Source organism: Xiphophorus maculatus, chromosome 6 (assembly GCF_002775205.1).
Source record: "Xiphophorus maculatus strain JP 163 A chromosome 6, X_maculatus-5.0-male, whole genome shotgun sequence".
Classification (NCBI taxonomy): domain Eukaryota; kingdom Metazoa; phylum Chordata; class Actinopteri; order Cyprinodontiformes; family Poeciliidae; genus Xiphophorus; species Xiphophorus maculatus.
The window spans coordinates 1426781-1447732 of NC_036448.1; the positions used below are offsets into that span (position 1 = coordinate 1426781).

The following is a 20952-nucleotide window of genomic DNA, read 5'->3' on the forward strand; positions in this document are numbered from 1 at the left end:
TTCAACGATAGACCCGTGAGTCATGCTGCTGGAGAAGAGCTAACTTTATGGAGGAATGTAACCCGGATGTAAATTTTAACTTCCATTCCCCCATTCTCCGCTTTTTCCCATTTATCTCTCAAATCTCATGATAGTTGTAATATATCGACGAGTCTCGCGAGACTACTGATCAGCCAATCGCTGTTCAGTATCAGGGTCACATGTGGCACCGCAGCCTATCTGCTAGGCATATTAGCTGGAGCGGGGAAGTGTGAAACAGTAGGACGCGGTGAGAGGAGCAGAGCTGCTGAGATGAGATCTAAACTGTAGATCTGGTGAGTGTTTCTGTGTGTAACTTAGCGGTTAGCTCATTGATGTCACTGTTTGTTTGTGTAGCTGCTAGATTACTGACTGCTATGTAAATCCAGACGCCCATACTAGCTTTGAATAACCCATATGTGAACAATAAAGTGCCTTAAATAGTTATTGAGCCCTTCTTTAGATTATCTTTTTTTTTCCTTTTTTGCATTTCATGTTAACTAATTTATATAGTGCATATTTATTGGATTTTTCATGGATGTAATTTCTATTTATTGAATATGCATATTGACTGAAAATGATTGTTGGAATTGTCTATAGTGGAAAGAGTGCCATTTATTGAATTTGTGTGCACACTGGAATGATTGGATTACATTTATTCATAGGCGTAACTTCCTGAAGGACTGGTGTGGGCGTGTCTCCAGCAATATTTCCTGAACCTTTTTTCTTCTTCTTTATGTTCCTGCATCTATATGTAACTCGGCAGCACCTGCACGTTGTATTCAAAGCATTAACAGCCAGGTAATGATTTTTAAAATTCCTTTGTAAAAGGTAAATGGCAAGTCAGTTCAGCGATCTAGTGGACTGGACATCAGGTGACTCACTGAGCGCCACATGAGCTTTTGCTTTACATAGAATCTGAATATCGGTGGTCGGGGAAATGGCACAATAAAGCAAAGAATCTGAGAAGGGGATGCAAAGATTAATTGTCAACACTATGATAACAAGATGGCTTATCACAGGTCAGTAAAAAGCATTATTTAAAAATATATATATAAAGAAAGTGGAGAGTATGTTGGTTATGCTAGCTTAACTTTTATCACCTTAACATGTACTCTTGCTGCGCAGTTCGGAGTATTTCGGTTCAATTTACACAAAAATAAGGAAGTGCAGATGTTTAAGTTAATCAACCACCGCTAATGTTCAGGCGATCCCTTCCTAATGATCGCAAAATGGAAATTCAAAAACATAAATCTGCAACGGACAGAAAATTCTGTTTGGTGTTTTTTTTTTTTTGTGTGTGTGAGTGTAATCTGTGCTCCTCGCTCCCGGGGCTGTTTATTAGTTGCCATGGCAACGAGTCTGCGTGTGACCTTAAGCTGACACGCTGAGAAAAAAATACTACAATCAGCCGTTTTTCTACATTTTTCCCAGGACAAATTGCATCATTTGTTCGTAGAACGTGGCAAAATTCAGAGCAGTCATCAAATAGGATGAAATATTCCATAAAGCATAAAGAGCCAAAGTTTGTTAGATTTTAAATCTTTGCTCCTATTAAGTAAAATTAAATTATGGGCCATTGTAAAGAGAAAGTCGCTTTGTTCTCTCTTGTTTCTAGAACTGACAGAAACCAAACTGTAGATTTATTAGCAGAGAGAAAATATATTTTACATATCCAAACATCATTGCAGCTTTAAGCCACATTTTATAGAATCCAGTAATAACTCTATTCAGGAACTCCAACCAGACCCAAAAAAGGTTTTGCGTCTTTATTATTTGCTATATTAAGGACGCATCATATCTCATCTGCTATGTGTGAGTCAGCAGGACTAAAGGTTTTGCCAGCCAGCTGTGGAGTCAGAATCACGTCATTGAAAAATGCAAAGTTTGTACTGACAAGGATTCATTAGGTTTACACAGAAGTTACTTATTCTGTTTTTGAAATGTTTAATAACATTTTTAATTGCTACAGAATCTCATATATTTTGTTTTTAGCACTTGATAAAATCAAACAATAAAAAACAACTATGTGACAATTCTTCACAAAAAAAAATACTAAATTGTAGGTAAGCATTCAGCAAATGCAGGCTGATTTCATAAATTAGAATATGACTGGAAAGTTCCTTTGTCAGCAAATGAAAGACATTATATAAATTAATTAGATGACTTTTGTTTTAACATGTTTATATTTCGTAGTATGTTTAATACCTGCTAAAAGATTATTTTCGAAAGATACTGGTAATCTGACAAGCCTGATCAGGATGTATGACCTAATTTATTGAATAAGACTGTCTGGCTGACATGTAAGTTTTGGCTTTATTCTTAGCACTAGAAAAAAAAGGCCTTCCAGTAACTGTGGATGCATCATCACACTAGCTTTACCCCCCACTCATCTTCATCCCCACCAACTTGCAACACAAAGTTACAGCCTTTCATTTGTTTATTGAAAAAATGGTCCTGTTTTATTATTCAGGCCAGGTTTGGCGAGCTGAAGGTCCAGGCCTAGAGCGTAAAAAAAATTGCACTTTCACACTGGTGTGTGATGGAAGACTTCTGCTTCCCCTGGCAGGCTGGTAGGTGGCTCCTTGCAGCCAATGAACGATTTTGTCCTCACTCTGATCTGACTTTTGTCAGCCCATGACCTGCACCAAGCACATTATAATTAACTTGCTTGGGACCTCTAACCCACCCCAGCTTGGGGGCAATGAACTGAAGGATGTGGTTCATTAATTATGGAACTGTGGGAAAATTGACTAATTTTTGTTGTTTTTCTCTTTTGTGCATTTTTATATGGTCATTTGGATGTTTCCACTGACGCTGTAAATATGTTCCGTATTTTTCGGACTATAAGCCGCTACTTTTTTCCTACGCTTTGTACCATGCTGCTTATAGCCCAGTGCGGCTTTTCTGTGGCTTTCTCTACAACCACCAGGGGGCTCTTCAGCAGGAAGTGAATCATTGGAAATCAAAGAAAGTTCTGATTTTTCATTTTAGAACAAGCACATGCTAGCAGCAGGCACAACGGAGACATTTCTTCAAACTCGTAGGATGCAGCTTTTCAGTTGAAGGCTATGGCTCTGGTAGTACAGGAGGGAAATAGAGCCGCTGAATGTAAACTCAGCGTGAACGAATCCATGGTTCGGTATTGGAAATGGAGGACTGCGTCCTTAACAGCAGATTTATTAAGAACGCTGCCCTCCGCTGCGTCCTTGTGGAAAACCGAGAGCGGCAGAGATACCAGCGGCTTTTAGCTCAGTGCGGCTTATATATGTATGCTCCCAGCTTTTTTTTTTTTTTTTTTTTTTTTTTTGGTGCTCTCTATATTCCAGAAAATACGGTACATAATTTTCCTCACTATAAATACAAGCCACTCGCAACTGCAAACTTCCAGTCTGTCTGAGTCGTATCTTATCTTCTGAGGAATTAGCCCATTTGATATTTTTATTCATCAACCGTTTACATTGATGTATATTATCTTTACAAATATGCTACAGGAATATAAGCAATTTATTTTTCTTATTTGTTTTGTGTTACTTTTATTACATAACCGATCAAGTCAGAATTCTGAGATTAAAGACAGAATTATTATCTAATCATTCTCTGTGGTTCTCACATTGTAATATGAATTGTCTTCTTCTACCCAAAAATAAAGTAATTAATTAAATTAATGTGACGCAAAGCTGCTTTGTGTAACTGAGCATTCTATTTTTTAAAAATTAACAAGTGATATTGCTGTACTTGACATTTTTTTAAATAAACTGATTTACAACACAATAAACTGTTTTTGAGTACATTACCTGTCAATTCTATTGTCACTTAAGGGAAGTGTTGTGTTCTACTGCCCTCTGCTGGCCTCCTATGGACTTACCGGTAGTAATTCAGACAGGCACAGAAAGACTGCTCCGATCAGTCTTTCTCTCCCAGCAACAGCAACTCCAGATCATGATTTGTTTTTGCGTTATTTTCTGCTGGTTCTTACACATTTTCTTCACCCATGCACTGCCGACTCGACTGACAGATTTAAAAGATAAATCCATAAATTATTTACAATGAAATAGATTTTTTTGTAGGTGATTTCCACTCTGCCACTGGCCATAAGCAAGTCTGTGAAATGGAGACCTCGAAAGATGGTATGCGTGGGGAACTGAACACATGTACAGCATATTTTTCAGATTTTTTGTTTTGTTAAAAGGTATTTCATTACTTTATACATAAATTATTCATAAATTTCACAAAGGTTATTAGTTATGAGGTGTGAAAAGTGAAAACGTTTAAAGTATGTTTGCCCATCAGATCTTTCATCAACCTCTTGGAGAGAGTCTATACATAAATTCAGCCATTTCTTTGAAGAATCATTCTGTTTACAGGTATCATTTTAATTTAAATTAAACTTCTAATATGATGTCTCATAAGTTTTAGAGACATCATATTAGATGTATGATGTCTGGTGACCAGATAAATCCATAAACATGAGGTTCATAACTTAATATTTATTTGCCAACAGGCTGTGAGGTCAAGGAATACACGTGCAGCTGCTTTCTGTCTAGATGTGAGGAGAGCAGAAATTGCCCATGGACCTTATCTGCTTAATGATTGTGGACTCTGCTATTTAGATAAGATGCATATAAATAGGAGGCATATTCCTAAGCTCTCTCAAACACTGCATGTCAGAATCTTATTCATGAAGTTGGCTAAAAGCTGCAAGAAAACAAAGTAGGAGACTTGAGAGGAACCAGAACAAAGAAGACTAGCTGTCAAAGCAGGTTGGTGTTGACATGATGTGCTAACATTAGTATTTTATGTTACATATGTTATCTAAGAAGGTACAGCTGCAGGAGAATTAAGGGTTTCATTTTAAAGCATGAATTGAAAGCAGACCATTCAGGTATTTCACATTTTGTTTCCCTCAAGGATGAAGCCTGATCATAAGGATGGAGGCCAAAATCAGAAGCGAGAACAAGACTTTTATCTGGGCTGCCTAACCAAGAAATGGTTGATAATGTTATCAACTACTGTTGGACTTCTTATCCTGGCCATCATTATTGTCCCTGTTGTGATTCTCACCAGACCAGGAACCAAAGGTACAAACTTTGTTGTTGTGGTTCACTTTTTGTTCTTATAAATTAAAATCCAGCTATGTCCTGAGATGATGCTAAATTTCACATACAAAATATATGAATTCAGTGCGGTTCTGGTTATCACTAAATTTAATGAGTTTTCTTGATAAAAGTAGCAATCCACATTATGTGTTCCAAGGGGAACACCCAGAGCAGGAAGTAAGATCAAGTTAAAGGTAAAGCACAACCACTTCTAGAACAGATGGTTCTAACAGTTCCATCTCCTGCTACTGGATTAGTTATTTAGTTATCGAGTTAATGTAACACTGTCAGAACTGATCCACTGTTGTAAAATGATAAAACGAGGTAAAACCAATTATTGCTCAGGTTTTTCTTGAACCTATAAATAGAAAACAATAATCATTTCTGTCATCGGAGACGCACTTTGAGGTCACATCTTTAGTTTTGATCCTTTATGATTAAATAGGAAGCCTTGTATTTTCATAGTTTTTACAAACTCAAAGGAAAGCTCTCCAAAGGGTTGTGAATACAGCCCAAAAAATCATTGGCTGCCCTCTCCCCTCACTGGAGGACCTGCACAGCGACCGCTGTCTAAGAAAAGCACAACACATCACAAAGGACACTTCTCACCCCGGACCTTATCTGTTCACACTGCTGCCTTCAGGCAGAAGATACAGAGCAACCAGAACAAGAACCAACCGTCTCAGAGACAGTTTCTACCCGATAGCAATAACAAAACTAAATGCAATCAAAAACAACCATTAATCATCATGAATGATGTATGTGAGAATGTGGCTGTTCTTACTTTTTTTTTCTTTTTTTTTGCCAGTTTGTTGATTTGTGCGTTGTGTGTGAATTGTGAGACAGTTATTTTTTGTTTTTGGGCATGTGCACTGACTGATGGCACCTTTTGAATTTCGTTGTCCTTGTGACAATGACAATAAAGATTTATCTTATCTTATCTAAACAAGTTGGTAGCCTTCTGTTAATGACTAATAATCCAACAATGGTAATTGAAATAACTTCAAGCCAAGAAGTCAGTGTGCTGTTTGGTGACATGGTGCGTAATACACTGAGCATGGATCACAGGAAGTGAAGGAGAGCGTTGTCCCAGGAGATTAACATGTGAATGATGGAGCAGCATGTTTAAAGGTAAAGTCTATAAGATCATCTCCAAGCAGCTTGGTGCCCCTGTGACAACAGCTGCACTGATTATTCAGAAGTTTAAGGTCCACAGGACTGCAGTCAACCTTCCTGGCCACTGCTGCACTGATGACAAATGGAAGAGAAGGATTATATGACTGGTAACCAAAGAGTCCAGAACAACCTACACAGAAATTGAAGGTGAACTCCAAGGTCAAGGTACATCAGTGGCAGATCACACCATCTGTCATCAGTTGAGCCAAAGTGGGCCTCATGGAAGATGACCAAGAAAGAAATCCGAAAGTGGCAGTATTATGTGTTTCCCAGGCACATGGATTCAAACCAGATCCTATGTATTTGTGTGTTTCTGGTGCACCAAGAAATATAATTTTTGCTTTAAAAAAGAAGGTCTGATGGGACAGTGGAGAAACTTATTGTTCTAAAAGGAGTTGGCCTACCAGCTATTCAAGCCTGTGATGGCAGTTCAATGTAAGTTGCAGAACTCTGACCTTTGAGGACTGCAGTTTGAGAACTGATTTCTATAGAAAAGGCATGGCCACAAAATACACTAGTGTTTATCACAAGTATGCACACCTGTTGAAGTTTTTGTTGCACTACAACCATCACTATTTATTAGTCTGATCTGCTAAGATGATTGGTGCAGTCATTTGGCTTTTTAATCATTCATTTTAAGTCACTGAAATCAAATCTGTCATTTGGTAGACTCATTTGACAGATCTCATGGCTTGTATTTGACTCTTTGTTTTACCCAGCTCCTGTTCCGCTGTTTCCTACTGATGGAGACATGCTGGACTTCCTGGTTCAGTCAGGTGAAATCAGTGAACAAGATGGTCTCTTGGCAACCTGGTTCCACCGAGCCAACAGCAAGGAGCAAATGAACATGGCTCTTGCATGTAAGAGCACATAGATGCAGTCATATTAGTATTTTGTCCTTGGTTTACATTCTGAACAATTGTAACAACATGCTCATCACAAAGTATGATTCTTAGAAAACACAGCTGGTTTTTTTGTTTTGTTTTTTTCTCCCTCCTTCAAGCTGATGTTATGATCCTAGAGGCAGACGTTACTCTGGAGGGTTATGGAACTCCTGATCAGAATCCAGTACCGATTATGGCTCACCCTCCTGATGTTTATAGTGACAACACCCTGGACCAGTGGTTGGATGCTGTGTTGGACTCTAGAAAAGGTGCAGATTACACCCAAAGAAACAGTATTTGTGTGGCAGATATGATTGAAATTTTATCGGTTTGTATCAACTTTCAGGCATAAAACTTGACTTCAAGGCTCTGGACTCTGTGGGTTTCTCTCTGGACCTGCTCAAGCAAAAGAACAGCAGCAGAGGAATAAACAGGCCTGTGTGGCTCAATGCAGACATCCTTCGAGGTCCCAATGTACCAAACTTTGTGTCTCCAGTCAATGGAACCAGGTCAGAATTCTTAGAACTTAAAAGTGAAATTATTTTATTTATTTTAAGTTTATTTGGTAGGGACAGGCACACATCCATATAGACAAACTGAACAAACTGCAGTCCCATGTTTGCGTCATAGTGCAATAGCAGCAGCTAATTAGCAGCACTTGTCCCTAGATGGGCTTTTAAAAAGTACCTCTAAAAAATTGAAGTGATAATCATTTAAAATAGCACAGCATAATGTTGACATCTACAAACAAATGTGAAACATAAAACATCAAAAATGGATTCAGTTCTGTTTTTGACATAACCAGAGTTTTGTTTGTTTTTTGAACATACTAAAACTGGAAACAGACTTTAAATCAACAGGAAGTGAGTTCCAAACTGCAGATCCTCTCATAGACAGAGCACTTTGAGCAAAAGTGGTTCTTCGAAAGGGAACCTTACGGTTTCCATCTGTAGCCGCTCTAGTAGATCTGCTGTTGCCCTGCAGTCTCTGTATGCAATCGCTTAATAGTGTTTTATATATCCACTCAAACACTTAAAAATCAATTTTAAAAGATTATAATTTATAAATTCAGGAAAGTCCAAAATGCCAAATTTAGCCAAAATGTGGCAATGATGGAATCTGATTGGCTTTTGATATAAAGCCTTCAAAGCCCGATTATAGAGACTTGCTAATGATTTGAGTATATTTGAGTAGTCTGAGACCAGACAGCAGCTCCATAAGAAACATGTGAGAGGATCATTGAGTTCAAGAACATCTCTGCACAGTGACGTGTTAAACCTTTTCTAATCATTTTAGAACAGTTTATATTTGATCTAACAGTTTTGCTGATTTTATCAACATGGCTCCTAACATTTAACTGAGCATCCAGAATTATTCTTAAATTTTTCTTGTGATACTTGCTCAATAGGGGCCCCATTGATCTGAATATTCAAGGACTGTAATGATGTTGTCTTGATTGAAAATCAAATGCACTTTGTTTTCTTTGTATTGAGAGTTAAACAGGAATCATTTAGCCATGATGATAATCTCTGCAGGCTGTTCTGAAGTTTTTCACTGACTACAATACTGCTTTTGTCCAATGTGTAAACAATGGTGTCATCAGCAAACATTAGAAGGTTAACTTCAAAACAAATTTCAGAAAGACTGTTAACATACAAACTAAAAAGGACCGGACCTAAGATAGTTCCTTGTGGAATCCCTGTTGCTATTTTACGGAAGACAGATTTACTATTATTAATGACAAAACATTGTTCACGATTTTTTCAAAATGATTGAAACCAAGACAATGACCATTCTGAGAAATTAAATGATGAAAGCCTTGAGATCAGTAAATTGTGATTCACCGTTTCAAAAGCCTTTTTCAAATCAAAGAAAACTGCACCAGTGATTTGTCCTGTCAAGTGATTATTTAACCTTTTCAAGCAGCAAACTTATAGCAGTCTCTGTGGAATGATTATGTCTGAAGCCAAACTGAAGAGGATGCAGAAAATTGTTACTTTCTAAATAAAATAGTAGTTGTTCTAGAATAACTTTCTCCAGCACTTTTGACATGACTGGAATGAGACTTATTGGCCTGTAGTTACTGATTTCATGGGGACTTCCTGATTTAAAAATCGGTTTCACCAAAGCTTTTTTCCATGCATCGGGATATTGCGCTGTTCTGATGGAAATATTAACTATGTGAGTTAAAGATTCTACTAAAATATTGCTGCATTTTTTAAAAACATAGCATCTAATTATACATATCCTTTGTGTAAGAGTTGCTTAAGCTATTGCTAGCTTTTTGAACATCAGAGTAATAAATTTCCTTCATCTCAAACAAATCAGAACACTGTTTGGTTTTGTACTGTGTCTATCCGTTGGAGTTGGTAAGAACTTTGATGCCAAGTCTTTAACTGAAGAGAGGAAAGAATCATTAAACATTGTTACTAGCTGAGCAGGATCAGTTATGAAGCACAGCTGTTAGTGAATTGCTGTTTTTCATCACTTTCCCAGATTTCTTCAGTTGATTCAGAAGACATTTCCAGATGTGACTTTGTCTCCTGGATGGATGGTGTGTATGTTCATGACCTAACAAGAACATCAGTTTGGTGTTCTTGTTTCATGTTTTTAGTCATTATAACTCCAGTGAGTGTTGCAATGACTTCTACAGTTCTGCAGTCAATGTCTTGGTTCCTATCTGGTCCCTAGGATATTTTTCTTTAAATGAAGACAGGTAATCACTGTTCATAAATGTATCCAGTTTGTGTGTGGATCTACTTTTGTTGGTGGTGGCAGAGAAGCCCACTCTCACCACAGAGTTATGATTCAATAACTTGTAGAACAGAAGTCTCAAACTCCCAACCTAACACAAACTTGATAGTCTACATTTTGCCTCTTGAGATGCAGAAGTGAAGACTCTTGTCAAGGACCTCTTGTTTTCTAGGTCATGCAAAGGTCACAGGATACAGGCTGTCTATGTTTTCACAAATTGAGCTCATGATGAACTAATGGCAGAAAATAAGCATCTTAAAACATTTATGTAAATTGAATCTTCTAAGCAATATTGTCAAGACCAAGAAATGTAACAAGACTCAATCTGCCATGAGAGACCTCAGTGGCATGTGAATATTGTGCTGTTGATGATTCAGTGGAATTATTTTACTGTTGACTATGATTTTATCAGTTTCCAGAGTTCAATATTTAATCAATAAATAGATGAGAGCCAGGCCCTGTGTTTACACAAGCCCAATCATCAGCCTCTCCACCATGCTTAACAGGCAGTATGAGGTGCTGATATGGTGTTTTAGTTTTTTGCCAAACTTATCAATATGTAAACTATTGTTAACGGGGCCCGCGGATGGATTGTAAAGGTGCAGGATAATAACCACTCCAGGAGGGAATAATGTTAATCCTTCTTTAATGATGATAACCAAACAGGAGTACAGCTGGGTGGTTTAGGTGCTCTAACGCCGATGCAGACGAACTTTATACATCCACACCAGAGTCAGTGAGCATCCAACAGCAAAACATTCCCCTGGAACACACACCCACTGCATGCAGAGTTCCGTTAACGAGATAAATGCACAGTAACGCACCTAAACGACCTAGCAAGCATGGAAATAGTGCTGGCATAAGCAGAAATATACAAGTACTACAATATTTAAGGACAGATGTCTCTGCTTTAGATTCATCTTCACTAAAGGACATTGTTCTGGAATATTTGTGTTGTATTTTTAGTAGACTGTATTTCCATAAAATGTCACTAATTGGAAAGCAAAGCTGATGCAAAACTGTTGTCAGGGTTTTTAATAAATAAACATGTTCCTCATTATCCTGAGGTTTAGCCTTGGATCCTTTGTCTGTGTAATAGATCATTTTTATAAAGAATGATTGTGTCCTCATTTACAGTTAACATCACTATGTTTCTGACAGGTTCTCTATATTCCTCAAATTGCTATTGGAACTTATTCCAAAGAAATGGTGGAACACATGTATCATCTGATCAAAGATGTCCCTCAGAAGGTGAGAGGAAAGAAACATTTGTGGGTAAAACTGGGTGTAAAGTTCTCTGTCATAGGTCAGCACAGCTGAAACAGCGGATGCATGTTAGTTTAATTTGCTGCTTTAAACTATTCATAATTCCTTCAAAAGCAGAAGGAATGAAATCTGACTTTATCTTATGCAGCATAGTGTGTATTGTGTAGAACAGGTTAGGTCAATAGCTGGAGAGAGGCACCAGCACCTCTCCTGACCTCACTAGGGATAAGGGTGTTAGAAAATGGATGGATGGATGGATGTTGGGTCAATATAACAATGGCAGCCATCTCTGGTTGTTTATCTGGTCTGCCCCATCAAAGAGTAACATATTGTGAATTTCTCCCCTGAAATGGCATTCACTGTTTATGCTATTCTAATGTATTTAAATAAACATTTATTTTTCAAATTTCATAAAAAATATATAGCACAGTTTAATTTTTTAGCAGTTACTGAAGGCTGCAGCTTAAGTGGACTGCGCAGCAGCGTAACAGTAACTTTCTGGTCAGTTGAACACTGAATCTCTGCAGGTGACGTTCCCAGTCCATGCTCTGCTGGTCCACAGAGGATGGCAGCACATCAGCTGGCTCCTCAACCAGTCACCAAGGTACCAAACAGCATCAACCTTACAAGGATCACAACATATCAGTCACACAGACATGTGTGGACAGACCTGAAGCTTGAAGCAGCAAATAAATTCAGCAGATCTTAAAGTTGGTCATTCTGGTAACAAGTTTAAGCTGTACATGTTTTTCTAGGTTCAGCTTGACTCTGTGGCAGGGTTCAGATCATCCAACCGTCAGGGACCTGCTGTTTGTCCGGGACAACACCCAACCTGCACAAGTCTACTACGACATCTATGAACCTACGCTGACAGCGTTTAAAGAGGCCGCAAGTAAAGAATAATGCTCAATGTTCAGGCAGTACTTGTAATGTAGATGGAATAATCCGATAACGGAAAACTTTACAAATTAATTTTACATGTGGAAAATAATTGTTTTTGTTTGAGCATTGTTTTCAGAGATTGTGAGAGTGTGACAACAACAAAAAAAGGAGTAAATGATGAAGCATAACTTAGACTTGGGATTCTTAAAAAACATCTTTTAAAACATAAATATGCCAAGAAATTATGACTTGGTTTGGAAACACTAATGTTACCTGCTGCATTGACATATTGTTTTGTACATTGTGATACCATTCAGAAATTGTAGTTGTTTACATCATATACCAGCTAAATATGAAAAAAGGATTTAGGAAAACTGATGTCTTCATTGAAGTGGTTTTGGAATGTGTCTCCAGGAAACCGCAGTGGTGTTCGGAGGTTTTATCCTGGAGGAAACCTGATGGACTTTCTTTATCCAGTTCACAACTGGAGCAGCAGCTTCCTTACTGATGTCACCCAGCGCAGCAGTCTGGGAGTGCGCTGGTTTTCAGTCGCTGATGAGGCCTTCCTGCTGGCGCGGCTCTCAGGTGAAGGCCCTGCTGAAATAACACTTCCAATAATTTGTTGGAATGCTACGACTTTTCCAGGCAGCACTGTGTCACAATCTTCCTCTTGCATCTCTGACATCCTCTAACGCCAGTGGCGTATCTAGGCCTGTTTAAAAAAAACCTGTATCTCAGCACCCCTGAATCAGGTTGCCACCCATCCCGTAAAATACGGAGTCGTCCCATATTTGTCCGTTAAATGTGCGCCCGTATTGAACCGATACATAACTGTCCGATAGAAACGCCTATCATACATACATCAACACTAAGTTAAACAATAATGACCAAAATAAAACACAGGAAATATTAAGGTCAGCTAAATTGTAGTGGTGGGAGCTAAAGGACCCCAGGACGCTACGGACCGACGCTGAACGTCACAGTTGCCTAGAGACGGACACTGCGCAGCCGCGGTAAGCTGCTATCAACCCGCGTCTTTTTCAAACGTCTTCGACCCGATTCACTGTCCTTAGAAGCAAAAACGCTTTTAAAAATACAGAGTGAGTGGGTGTGCCGTGGTGGCGTAGCGACCCATATTTGGAGGCCTTCAGTCCTCGACGCGGCCGTCGCGGGTTCGACTCCCGGACCCGACGACATTTGCCGCATGTCTTCCCCCCTCTCCGTCCCTGTTTCCTGTCAGCCCACTGTCATATAAGGGACACTGGAGCCCACAAAAGACCCCTGGGGGGGTAAAAAAAGAAAAAATAAATACAGAGTAAGTGAAAAAACGCGCATTATAAGCGGAACGATTTCAGAGAGGATAGAAACTGTGGACATAGAAAGACAAAAAAAAAAGTGTCCGTCGTGACACCGTGTGCTGCTGTATGACAGACAGAATGGATCAGGAGAGGAACTGCAGACCCATCAGAATCTAAAGAACCAGATATCAGCCTCTCTTCATCCTCAATCATCTGATGAGGCTGATATGGTACAGAACATTTAGTTATTGATTCAGTTTCTTATTGTGATTTTAGTTGACTATTGTGGTTTGATTATTTGCTTAGGATGTTGAGTTTGGATGATATTTAATAAATAATAGCAATAGCCAAAATAAGTGGCCATTTAAAGAACAAATCATACTAATAGATTAATAGTAAATACATAAATATTTCCTACATTACATTACTTTCAGTGTGTTTTATTCAAAAATGTTGATATATTTTATGAGTAATTTGTCCAGTGCTCATTTAATGTATTATTTTATTAATGTGGTTTACCAGTTTGGATAATCTGACAATGAAGAAAAAACATGCTAAGCAAAAATACACCAGACCTGCAGGCCAGGGGCGGTTCTAGACGGGGGCTAAGAGGGGCTCTAAAGAAATTATACTAAATAAAATATTCAGTGGTAGATATTTTTTCTTCACAATTTTCTTTTTAAATGATGAAATTTCTGTGTGTTTCTTTAATTCTTTTTTTTAAGTGTCTCCATAAAAACACTGTTCCTTGCGGTAAATTTGGTGTAGAACCAGCCTCTAAAGGAAACAGTAAATACCATTATATATATATATATATATATATATATATATATATATATATATATACGTATATCTCGCAACCGTTAAACGATAAATCAATTAATCGTACGATAAATTAAAACTATCGACGTCATTTTAATTATCGGCATTATCGTCTCTTCCGGCCTTTTTCTCTTTCTGTTGATGACACTGAATGAAAAAAGGCTCAACTCCGGTGCTCTCCACTGACCCTCCTTCCTCATTTCCTCAGTGTAAAGCCCAGCGCACACTACACGATCTTAGATCTGTCTGCCGATTGTCTGCCCAGTTTCAAAACCTGACAGTCCACACATTAGCCGACAGAAATCCTAGATATAACAGTTCGATCGGTTCGTTCCTGCAGTGTGGTGTCCAACAATGGGCACAAAATAATGGCTACAAGTCCAGTTAACTAATTTTAAAACCAGGCATTAATCAATGCTTTACTACAATCTACCTGCAATGCATGTGGCTAGTGTCAGTCCTGACTGAATGAAAATCATTAGAACCTATTTACGTCACGTTAACGAAGAACAGCTGAAAAGTTACCGGGTTTATCAACTGCGGTAGCAATTTGGCTCCAACTCCTCCTCTTGTCATTTCTATATTCTTTGCATGTTGAATAAACATTAATGTTGTTTCCACATATCATCTCCAATGTTCGCTGCACTTCGGGTTGCACCATGTCAGCTGTTAGAGATTCTCCTCCGTAATTTCCCCTCAGAAAGCACGAGGAGAATCCTCGCTTTCTGATTGGCTACCTGTCACATTCAACAGGTGTAGTTAAAGCTCCCAGTCGGGGAAAATCCCTGATTTAGCGGCAAAGACGATCTACCGTAACACACCACACAATCTTAGAAAGATCAACGTTCTAAGATTGTCGTAAGGGGAAAAATAGGAGCAAAAAATCATGTAGTGTGAATTATTGCATCAGGTGGTCGATGTGGCCATTTTTTCTATTTAAATTAAATTATTACTGAAGGGCAACATAATATACAGACTTCATAATCTGTAGTCTTTTGGTTGAATGCAGTATTTATTTCCACTTTGGCTTTATGTTGTTTAGTTTTTATCAAGTACATTTTTTGTTAATGGAGACTGAGAATCCATTTTGTTTTTGGTTGTTTTGTTTATTTTGTTTATCAGTTCCAGTGTTAAATATTCTTTGAAAATAAAGTGTATTTATCTTTGGCAGGAAATCGCATGCATTATTACGTCATTTCCATTAAATCAGTGTAAAAAGGTCTTCAAACAATATTATCTTTTATCGCAATAATTTTTTGAGACAATTAATCGTTGAGCAAAATTTGTTATAGTGACAGGCCTATGTATACATATATATATATATATATTTATATATATATACATATATATATATATATATATATTTATATATATATATATATATATATATATATATATATATATATATATATATATATATATATATATATATATATATATATATATATATATATATATATTTTAACCAGCTATAAGGAGCCTGACTTGTATCATCAGCACCTTTATGCAAAATATTATACTTAGCGATTTTTTAAAAATGGGCAATGCAGTACATAATTAATTTAGAATTATTTTTATATTTATGAATGAAATTGTGTACAGTATTGGTTTTATTTATTTGAAGAGTATTTTGTAGTTGTTCAGTACAAAATGTTGTATGTGTGCAAAATATTTGGATAAATAATGGGTTAGCCTGATCCTGGTTCTTAGCCTTGTTAATTACTCTTGTTGGTCTTTTTTGAAGTTTGATTAGTGACTGTTTTGTTGTTTTGTAATTAATTTCTCAAATCTTTCTGGAGTCACTTAAATAAGGTCAAACTAAAGAACAGTACAGAATGTTAGGCTGTTTCTGTGTCTGTGAACAGAAAGGTGTTTGGTACTGAAACTATGATAGACCCACTTCATGATCTGTGAACTGAAATAGTAAAACCCGATTGGGAAAAATTTAAAGTTTCTCTGATTTTACTTTTTGTAAGTATATGCTTGAGTACAATGAACATTGTTCTTTTGTTCTGTGAATTACTGACATGTCTCTTAATTTTGTTTTGAATGTATGTAAATAAGCAGTTAGATTTAGAAAAAAGCACCAACAAATATCTTCTCATGGGTCTTAGCCCTGCTGGGGGCTCAGCACCCCTAAAAGTCCGTTCCTAGAATCGCCCCTGTCTAACTCTACACTTTTATCAGACCCTGAAAAAAATCTTTGCTACAGCAGAATAAGATCCCAGAAGAATTTTGTATCTGGCTTTACCCAGTGCAGTATGGAAAACTTTTTTCTTTTAAGTTTTTATTATCCTTCTACATTTTTCACTTGACTCATATCCTCCGGGGACAAACTGTCCATTATTGTTCCAGTATTTTAGCTGTTGTAAACCTTGTCCTTAATTGATTTCTGGTTCAGCTCACATGTAAACCCAAGCCTTGGGCTGGAGGCATTTCTGGCTCCATCCTGGTTCAGATCTGTTTGTCTGACTCATGCTGTGAGATCAGGAAGAAGCCTTGTCCAGAGTCACTGCTGAAATACTGCTGACCCTGGCATGGACTTACTTGACCTTAACGTAAAACTTCAGTGACTATATCACCACTATGAATGCTTTTCATAATTCCAATATGTAGAAAATTACACAACTCTTACAAATTTCTCCTTATCCAGTGGCAAAAACGCCCTGCTCACTCAAAGCTGGACTGAAATTTGTTCAAAATCTGCACATCTCAGCAAAGTCCAGTCAGAAATGCTGACTGAGATCTAAAGAAGCTGAGTGCTGATGCACTGAACACTGAATCTCATTTCTCATCTGCGTGTCTCTAGATGAGGATGGTGGGATGCTGGTTCTTCATGTAGTTTCTGACAGAAATCAGCCTGGAGTTCCTGTGCTGGGAGGTTCTGGGACCAGCTCTGAGCCCTTCACACTTCAGGTAAATAAGTGGAGATGAGCTAACCTTTTTATTCCACATGGCTTTACACAATCACTGCAGTAGACCTGGCTGAGAGCACTCCTCAGCCAGGGAGTTCCTTTGGGTTTGTCTTGTCCCTGGAAACTCTCACACCTTAGCTCAGTTTACTGAGCTGCTGTAGTGTCCTTAAAACATGCCACCTTAAACATTCAATGATTAATCTTTTATGTTAAGCATCTTACTTCAGAAATATGATTACAGTATTTAATAAAATCCCACCTTACTCCTGCTGATCTTTTATTAGCTTGAAGTGCTAGGCTAACATTAGCTTCATTATTTAGTTTTGATATGACTTATTTGTAACTGGGCTCCTAACATATTTCAGTTTTGCTCCAGTTAATCATCACATGGGTAGAATTCACTGAAAAAGTTGTTCTTTCACATGTTGGATTTTAAGGCCAGAGTTGGCTTTTTTTTTTGCCAAGACTTTTTCCCCCCCTAAATCATCTTTTTACAATAAAAAGGTGATGATATCTTTTGTCAAAATCACCTTTGGCCATTATTTTAAGAAGTTGATTATATAAGTGGAACAGAGTTCTGAGCTATTCTTTTCTACTACATTTCTTATGTCTCTCACATTAAAATCCAATTTAGGCATAAAAGGTTTTACATGTGCATACCAATACTTCAATTGTCAGCTTTGATTTTGTAAACCAACACTTAACATAAAGTTTAGGGAGCAATGAAATGATGCAATGTACACAAGAGAACCTTTTCTGTGTGTGCATTTTGTGTTTGAAGCGTGTCTTTGAGCTGCTTGGGCAGAGGACTGATGCACCCTGGGGGGTTTATCTTCGGGTTCATGGCCATCAGCTTCTGGAAGCTTCCCTCAAACTGCTGCAGGCCGCTTACTCTGCAGAGGAACTCTACAGACCCATCTGGATCAGCATGGAGAGTTCCCAAAGCAGCTACAGCACAAATGTGTGTATCATTATTTAGGTCATTACGTAAAATATGACTTCTTGAAATATTTGAACAAGTCATAAAAATGCTAACAAATAACTTTTAAAAGGTCATTTGAAACAAACTGATTATCAGGTTAACAGTCAAGTGCATTCAACTGTTTCCTACTGGTCTTCAGTTCATGCTTACTGAGCTGAAATAAGCATGAACTGTGTGTCGTCTGTGTATTTCAGGATTTTGTGTCCACAGTGGAGGAGTTGTTTCCGTATGTCACTGTGGTCTTGGCTGAGCAGAACTGGCCTCCTCTGATCCCAGCCTCACTGACAGGCCTGTCCCAAAGGCTGGCTGTTCACCTCACCGCAGCATCACTGCTCAAAGAACCACAGGAACTTCCCTCCCTGAAGCAGAGGAACCAGTGTGACTTTGTAGTGGAGGTGGACATGGAGGACACTGCAGAAACATTTAGAATTATGAAGAAGCTCATGGCCCAACAGGGAGGAAAATCAAAAGCAAATCTCTACATGATGACTAGCAAATAAAAGAAACTATCTGACACAACCATATGAGGTTGGACCTTCTCATCTAGCATGATGGAGATTATCTTTAGTGTCAGCGAGGAGTTGTTTGCTTTATTTCTTTTCTCTAACCATTACACCTTGATTTTAATAAAGTTAAATGGAATAAAGCCTGGTTAGTTCTCAAAGTATGTTTTCTGTTTGCATTATGTGTCATGAAGGAAAACGATGCTAATGTTAAAATGAAGGTCCTCATACTGTTAAACTTTCTATTTACAGTCACAAACTTTAAATTATGCCATTTTGAGTTGGTCAAATAAAATCATTGAAAGACTTTAAAGAAAATAAAGCTGTGAATAAACAGTGTTCATGTGTGTTTGATCTTCAATGAGAAAAAAGCCACAAGAGGATGTGTACGTCTCAAAAAAAACTGAATTATTTCTTATGCATGCAAAATGTATAAGAAAAAAACAAACTGCACGTCATCCTAAATACAGCAGTGCCTTGGATTGTGGTGGCAGCTCAATGCTTTTTGTCTGCTGACATGTGGAAGCTAATTAGTTGATGGAAAAACAGAAATGTCTGCAGGAAGCGATAAGCGTGTCAAACTGAGAACTGACCTGGCAGGAAAAACACCCAAAGGCTAAAGGGTCAAAGCTTGTGACTCGCTGAGATAATATCCACAGAGAGACACAGGAAACAATGCCATGTCAATAGTCATGTGCAAATGAGTTAAAAAATGTTTTGGGGTCAAAAGGACTAATGTCTCAGCCAGATCTAGAGAAACTCATCCATGCGTTCATCTTCAGTCGTATTGATTATTGCAACAGCGTCTTCACAGGTCTGTCCAACAAATCAATCAAACAGCTGCAGCTGATCCAGAATGCTGCTGCTGGTGTTCTCACTAAAACCAGGAAGATAGAGCACATAACACTAGTTTTAAAGTCCCTCCACTGGCTCCCTGTAGCTCAAAGAACACACTTTAAAATCCTGTTGTTAGATTATAAATCACTGAACAGCTTAGCACCACAATACATTAAAGATCTGCTGCTGTTGTATCAACCTTCCAGACCTCTCAGGTTCTGGTTCTGGTCTGCTCTGCATCCCCAGAACCAGAACCAAACGAGGAGAAGCAGCTTTCAGCATCTATGCACCATAAATTTGGAACAAACTTCCAGAAAACTGTAAAACAGCTGAAACACTGACTTCTTTTAAATCTCAACTAAAAACCCACCTGTTTAGAATTGTATTTGAAATGTGATCAATTACAAATTTATTGATGTAACTTGACTTAATGCTGTGTTTTGATTGTTGATTCTATATTGCATTGTGTTTCTGTGTTTGATATGATGTAAAGCACTTTGAAATGCCTTGCTGCTGAAATGTGCTATACAAATAAAATTTGATTTATTGATTGATTGATTGATTGATTGATTGATTGATTGATTGATTGATTGATTGATTGATTGATTGATTGATTGATTGATTGAAAATGGCACTCTGTCTCTCACTCTAGCGGAGTGTCAGTTACGCTCTAATTTTACAAAAAATCAAAAACTTTGGGTCGCTTAGAGATGAGTTGTGGACAAACCGTAATTGGTATCGACGTGCTGTCTTCACTTCTGAACAGGGCAAAGTGAAATTTGAATGGCATTTCTACGTGAATTAATGACGACACAGAAAATCCTCAAAAATAGGGTATTATTAGGATTTTTTTCCCCCTCGCGCCATTGACTTACATGGGATTTCGGGGCGTCGTTTTTCTCAATTTATGTCACCATGGTAACTCCGAATCCCAATAAAAGAAATAGTTCCCTTCTCGAGATCGAGCTGCACGTTTTGATACCATTTTTTGGGGGGGGACTGAGGGGCACGCAGCGGGACGAGCCGCATTAACGGTGATGGAAGAAAAACAGACATAAAGAGACATTATATTAGGTGCTGTGCTCCCTATGCATTGCTATGGCAGGCCCCAACAATATCTTTGTTCAGCTTGTACGTCCATGTGTGCATATGTTTTAATTTGTGTAACCAGGTTGTCATGTTTTACAGATTTCTGCTCAAATCCCTCTTGAAAATGAGATGTAGATCCTGATGGGATCTTACCTGGTTAAATAAAGGAAATAAATGAAAAAAATATTTCAATAATTTAACAGCAAAAAGATTTTTGAATGGAATATGCTTATTTTGTTCATTTGTACTTTTGGATTAAAAAGTCATGACAGACCAAGCAACTAACTTCATTAAAAGGTGATTGAATCACAACACAAATAATTTTTTATTTATCTTATTCTTTTGAAAAGTGTCGTTACGACTCTCTGATTGAGACTATTTCGATTTTTGATCAAATTGAGACCGCTTAGAAAAATATACTTTTAAT

At 37.8% G+C, this 20952-nt stretch overlaps 1 protein-coding gene across 3 annotated transcripts; it reads left to right on the plus strand.

Moving 5' to 3' along the window:
* The first annotated feature begins 240 nt into the window (after window positions 1-240).
* Window positions 241-19326, plus strand: fam151a (family with sequence similarity 151 member A). 3 transcript variants are annotated; one of them, XM_023334776.1, is made up of 14 exons: window positions 251-314; window positions 684-819; window positions 4930-5099; window positions 7013-7153; window positions 7297-7446; window positions 7524-7686; window positions 9674-9731; window positions 11093-11182; window positions 11725-11801; window positions 11953-12089; window positions 12494-12664; window positions 17009-17115; window positions 17896-18075; window positions 18291-19326. In XM_023334776.1, exons 2-14 carry the CDS (start codon window positions 755-757, stop codon window positions 18594-18596), a joined length of 1815 nt encoding a protein of 604 aa, XP_023190544.1. In that variant the 5' UTR covers window positions 251-314; window positions 684-754; the 3' UTR covers window positions 18597-19326. The 3 variants fall into 3 exon arrangements, with proteins under 3 accessions (XP_023190546.1, XP_023190544.1, XP_023190545.1); XM_023334778.1 differs by lacking the exon at window positions 684-819 and having other exon boundaries at window positions 241-314; XM_023334777.1 differs by lacking the exons at window positions 251-314; window positions 684-819 and adding an exon at window positions 4551-4781.
* The last annotated feature ends 1626 nt before the right edge of the window (window positions 19327-20952 follow it).